The 6,000-nt window shown below is 38.6% G+C and overlaps 1 protein-coding gene across 1 annotated transcript in view; it reads left to right on the forward strand.

Annotated features, from left to right (window-relative positions):
* LOC108286500 (ABI family member 3 binding protein) overlaps positions 1 to 6,000 on the forward strand; it is a 170,152-nt gene that overhangs the window by 136,036 nt on the left and 28,116 nt on the right. Inside the window, exons 15-18 of the mRNA XM_017504356.2 lie at positions 2,910 to 2,975; positions 4,064 to 4,138; positions 4,657 to 4,731; positions 5,882 to 5,956. Of these exons, the coding sequence (XP_017359845.1) occupies positions 2,910 to 2,975; positions 4,064 to 4,138; positions 4,657 to 4,731; positions 5,882 to 5,956 (291 nt within the window). The remainder of the gene's footprint in view (positions 1 to 2,909; positions 2,976 to 4,063; positions 4,139 to 4,656; positions 4,732 to 5,881; positions 5,957 to 6,000) is intronic.

Here is a 6,000-nt window from a genome sequence, read left to right on the forward strand (position 1 = left end):
TGGTAGTGCAAGTTATTTCATATTTTTTTCTCTGAAAAATCTTAAAGTAAAACTTAGTTACCATAAATGAAACTTATCTATCATGATTAATTACTTTTTTGAAATAAACGAATATTGCCTTTTATAACCTGTCAGTTGATTATTTTATTTGCTGCATTAGATTTAACCTACAACTTTTGGTCTCGTGTAAGTTCTGTGAATGCAAAATCGGAGAGCCTGCTTAATGTCAAATAGCTGTAGCGTTTCACCCATTACAGTACGCATAGTGATAGGAGTTTGCCTCTAAGCAATAATGTATGGTAATTTACAGGCTCCCATGCAGAAGGGTTCACCCTTAACTCTTAGCTACTTATCAATCTGATGGACAGTGTAGCTTTTGGAAACCAGGCCTAAAATTTCATGAATTTTACTCTGGTATAGGCATGTATATATGAGGGTTTTATAAAGAAATCAAGAGCGGTTGATTTTCAGGGAGCTTTTTGAAGAACTCTATTTCAACACTGTCCTCTTTCCATGACATCTCTTTTCTGTTCTGTTCTGTTCTTTTCTTGAGATGGCATTGCTGTCGCCAAGGCTGGAGTGCAGCGGTGCGATCTTGGCTCACCGCAGCCTCTGCCTCCCAGGTTCAAGAGATTCTTGTGCCTCCCGAGTAGCTGGGAACACAGCCATGAGCAGCTAATTTCTGTATTTTTTAGGTAGAGATGGAGTTTCACTATACTGGCCAGGCTGATCTCGAACTCCTGACCTCAAGTGTTTTACCTGCCTCGGCCTCCCACGTGCTGGGATTACAAGCATGAGCCACTGTACCCAGACAATCTCTTTACTTCTAAATCAAAATATCTTGTTTAACTCAAAAATTAAATGAGGTGTGTTATGCTGCTCAAAGCTGACAAAACAACATGAAACTTAGAGTGAGTGACATCTGTGGATTTTTCTTTCCAACTTTTAGAAACTGTAGAAATAGATTAAATACAAAGTCTGCTGGCAAATGTCTTATTTTAGTCTTAGGTATATTTGATAAAATGTTTGGAAGCTAAGGGATCTCTGAAAATTGGGAACTTCGAGATTTGAGCCACAGTGGCCAGAGGATAATGGAAGAAGGGCTTCTTTTCCCAGTAAGTGCTTTATGGGAATAACGAGGGAAGGTGGATGCCTGGCTTGGAACTTCCTGATTAAAAAGAAATTGTAAATATGAAAAATAAGTAAAAAGTGAATCAATGTCATCTTTTGAAAGAAAATACAGAATATAAGAGTCCCATGTCACTAGGTGGAAGGGAGAGTTAGGAGTTGGGATAACAAAGACAGTTACGACATTTTTCAAAAGCGACAATAGAAGTAAAAAGCCGCTTACTCGTAGTTTCTTACCTAGCATGAGAGGATTAAATACAAGTTGGCAAAGTTTTTCTTATTTTGTAGGAGATAGAGCTGACCTTGCTAGATCTATGACTGAAATTGGCTGAAAGCAAGCCTACGATCAGAAATTCCTGGCACTTTGGATTAATCTTTTAAAAAAATTAGTCATTCTTATCTGACCTTTTAAAATTACAGCAAGACTAAAGAAAACTTGACATTACAATATAATAGATGCATTCTCAGAATGTCTGCATATTTTTAACTCAAAATATTCTTGCTATTTTTGAGGATTTTGTGAAGCAGTAGATTCACCTTCACACATTACAATGTATTTTCTGCCTCTTTAGTATGTTGTGCAATATATCAGGTTATCACACGGTCTAATATTATCTTTCTTATAGCCGCAACCACCGATGTTTCAAAATCATTAAACTGTCATTGAATTGCAAGAAACCCCAATGACTAAGTCTTCCTGTAAGCTCCCTTCTTTATTTCTCTGCTGCCATTTTGAATGGGCAAGAAAAGCAGTGTCTACCTCATAACAATCCAGGCGTTCTCTGTATCCCTCATGACCACAGTGACAGCGCTTTGTGCGTAAAAGAGAACACTTCGTGATGCTGTATTTGCTTGCAGGTTCAACTCTTACATGAACATGAAAATTATCCCCGTATTAAAATAATTCAATCTTTATGTTAAGTTCATTCTACTTTCCTTTATATAGAGTAGAAAATTTGTCTTTAAACCCACCCAAACTCAACAAAGGCTCATGGCTCCGTGGAGAAACACAGAAAGCTGCCTCTAGGTAATATGTCAGGAGAGGATGGTGTCAAAAGAGAACCCTGGTCTCAGCCCTGCTGTTCCGGGTCCTGCTGAAGGAGAGGAAAATACGCTGGACGGGACCATTTCAGTGTGTGACCACTGGCAGATGTCTTCATGCTGCAAACCTCAACTTTATTATCTAGAAAATGATGATAACCTCCCATTATCTATAAAATGGGGCCACTTCCTACCTCACCTATTTCTCAGGGATGTTAAGAGGGTTAAATAAGTTGGTGTATGAGAAAGTCTCTGCAAACTATGAAGTGCTGTCCAAACATAAGATCTCATAGCAGTAACTTTTACTAAGCAGAAAGACTAAGCAATAGACTGAGCAAGTCGCTTCAATGGGACTGCTGTTTCCTTCTTTAGAATTCTTTCCCCATACTGCCATCTGACTTTATTTATGTTTGTACTCTTTGAAGCTCTTTGATTTACAGCTAGCACTCCATGATTATAAATATATAGCGCTATGTTCTCATCACCCTGGAGGCAGCGTCAGGGCTCACTATATAAAATCCTGCAGTTCAGAGCAAAAAGGACCAAAGGCAAGTTTCGGCGATTGCTTACACGTCAGTGACAAGGCCGGCAGCCTGGAGCCAAAATGCGCCAGCACCTACACAAAACTGTCCTTCAGCCAGCTTACAACGTCATGTAATCTTTAACCAAAATTAACCAAAATTAACATCTCTCTTGTTTTGCCTTCCTTTTTTTTTTTTTTTTTTTTTTTAAAAACAAAGCAACTTATGACGTTTTCTCAAGCCCTATGACATCAGAAGAGCCTGAGATTTCAGAGTCCTATACAGGTAAACCCGGCCTCTCAATTCTGTCTTTGGATCCCAGGTGTCCCAACAACACTTGGTGGTTTTTCCTTTAGTTTTTTGCAGAGTGAAAAAGTGTGCTCTCTGGAGCTCTGCATGGGTAAAATTTTCACCTGTGTCAGGGAGATGTGTTTTACCCACTCCTCCCGTAGACTGATTAGTTCTTTACATCTCTCGGTAAATAAGCTCTGTCACACAAGGGAGATGCAGATAGATTTGGCTGCCACTGAGCAGAAGTAATGCAACAGCTTAACACGCTATTGTTCAGAATCATCATAAAAAGGTCTTAGAGTTTCTAGATGGTTTTGTCTAGAGCAGTAGTTCTTAAATGGGGGTAATTTTTACTCGCATCCCTTCTGCAGGACATTTGCTAATGTTGAGACATTTTTGGTTGTCACAACTTGGGGAAGGACTACTAGCTTCTAGTGGGTAGCGACACAGAGCAGCCTCCCACAGCACAGGATTCGACCCTAATTGTCAATAGTGCTAAGAACAGTCACATAATTCATTTGACCATAGCAGCTCACTGGGTCTACTCTTTGGCATTCAATTACTGACCCAACTGTAGTAAGTTACCTCCGTCCACCAGTTCCTTTTAGCAAATGTTTATCAAACACCTGCTAAACTGGGTACTGTAGGAGCTTCAAAGGGAGTAAGACTGGTTTCTGCCAGGTATAGATACATGTCTGATATTTTTTATATATGTAAGATTATTTGTGTCATGATAAATAAAAGTGTATAATTTTAAAGAGCAGAAAATAATGAAATAGAACGTCAGTAGTGGGTTCAGTTAGCAATTATGAAACAGAAAGGAAGAAACCAGAAAAGCCCATTGAAAACCAGTTGAATGTATGAAACACTGTTTGATCATACTTGATAATGTTTCAAGTATGTATGTTTTTTAAAGTGAGCTCACCTTCAACTCCTAATGTATCACTAGTTTAGAAATGTGGGTCAGCAATCCCTCAGGTATTGATATTTTTCCTCCTATGAGGCGTTATTTATTACTCCTGAATTTATATTTTATTCCTGGGGCCTTCTGCTTTTATAAATGTTGACATTTATTCCAACAGCAACAAGTGACCGTATTCTGGATTCTGTCCCACCTAAAACTTCTAGAACTCTTGAACAGCCAAGGGCGACACTGGGTAATGTTTTTAACAGAAAAATCATACTTTATTTTCCATCAAAAACAAAATTCATGTGAATGCCTTTCTTCTAAATGACCATTTCATTCCATCACATCTAATATATGTGTCTACATATTTTCAATACAGTCATCTTTCATGTTCCATTTGGGGGCTCTGTTTTATTATTTTGAACTGTAATAGATAATATTTTCCCTATCCTTTTAGTTATGAAAGCTTTGAAAACTGCATGGGCATTGTCACCTACACCCTCTCCTCTCACACGTGCGTGGCCTCTGTCACTTTACCTCCGTGCTTCAAGTCTGCCTGAAGTCAGCTACTGAACAATCATCATTCCAGCCTCTTTCCTACTTTAAATCAGAATTTTATTCACTAGCTTTCAAGACCACATGCATTTTTTCATCTTTAATCATGTACCTGTGGCATGTGCTTTATACCATCAAAACGCTTGTTAAAATTCTTAAAATACCTCATTTTAACTGGGATTATTCGATGGGGTGGGGTGTTTGTGCTTTCAGCTCCAAGTGAAACACCGTTTGTTCCTCAAAATCTGGAAATCTTTACCAGTCCTGAAATGCAGCCTACGACACCTGGTAACTAATGACATTTGTGTAGTTATATGCATTGAAGAAACAGGTAATGTGATAAAAAAGTCATGTGGGCCATTTCAGAATTTTGGGTTTTGTTGTTGTTGTTTGTTTGTTTTTGCTAAATATTTCCCTTCAGCCTCTACCACAAAATTATTCAAAGAACTGAGTTATATGTCATGCTTAGCCTTATGATCATCCTCAGAGAATTTTCACAATCCTGAAGTCTATATATTTTGAGAAATTGTTTCCTTCCAACTCTTCTTTCAACTTTGCCAGCTGGAATATAGCAGCAGAATTATAATTATTTCAAAATATCTTCCCTTCTACTTAGCTCATTTAGACACCATTTGATCAAAGCATTTTACCCAAAGTAGTCTGAGTATAGAGAGCACCAAGTAGGCTTTGCAGTCCTGGACTTGTTGAGGAAAGATGGATAAAGAGAGGTAACGCAACCTACATATGCTAACAAAATTATTGCAATAGCAAAGTTCATTAACTGTTGGTGGGGATAGTAAAGAGCTACACAATTAAGGTTCTGGGCCAGGTGTGGTGGCTCACGCCTGAAATCCCAGCATTTTGGGATTTCAAGACCAGCATGGCCGACATGGTAAAACTCTGTCTTACTAGTAAAAATACGGAAATTATCCAGGTGTGGTAGTGAACGCCTGTAGTCCCAGCTGCTCAGGAGGCTGAGGCACAAGAATTGCTTGAACTTGGGAAGCCACCTTTTTAGTGAGCCAAGATCGCGCCATGCACTCCAGCCTGGGCAACAGAATGAGGCTCCATTTAAAAAAAAAAAAAAAAAAAAAGTAGTTCCAAATTTCCATTATTTGTGCTTGTCTCCTGCTGTTCAATATCATCCTTCTGAGTTTTTAATTGTACCTTGTGTTCTAAAATGCCTCAAGGGTGCTTACTTCTGATACCTAATTGAACAACGTATATCTTCAATTCTCACATGGAAATGTAATACCTTTTGTCTCAGTCGCCCCTTGTTTGTTGAGCACCTATTATATATAACACAAGGTACTGGGCATTTAGGGATATAAGGAAATATAAAGCAGTTCTTGTACTTGAAGTTTGCAAGTTTACAGGCACAACCTGACTGACCCCTGAGAAATATCATTTATCAAAGATATATTAAATCTTCTTTCAGCTCCCCAGCAAACTACATCTATTCCTTCTACACCAAAACGGCGCCCCAGGCCCAAACCGCCAAGAACCAAACCTGGTAAATGTCTCTTTATCCTTGTGTGATATGTAATTGCAGATGGA

The sequence above is a fragment of the Cebus imitator genome, unplaced genomic scaffold (assembly GCF_001604975.1).
Source record: "Cebus imitator isolate Cc_AM_T3 unplaced genomic scaffold, Cebus_imitator-1.0 Scaffold321, whole genome shotgun sequence".
NCBI classification, from domain to species: Eukaryota; Metazoa; Chordata; class Mammalia; order Primates; family Cebidae; genus Cebus; species Cebus imitator.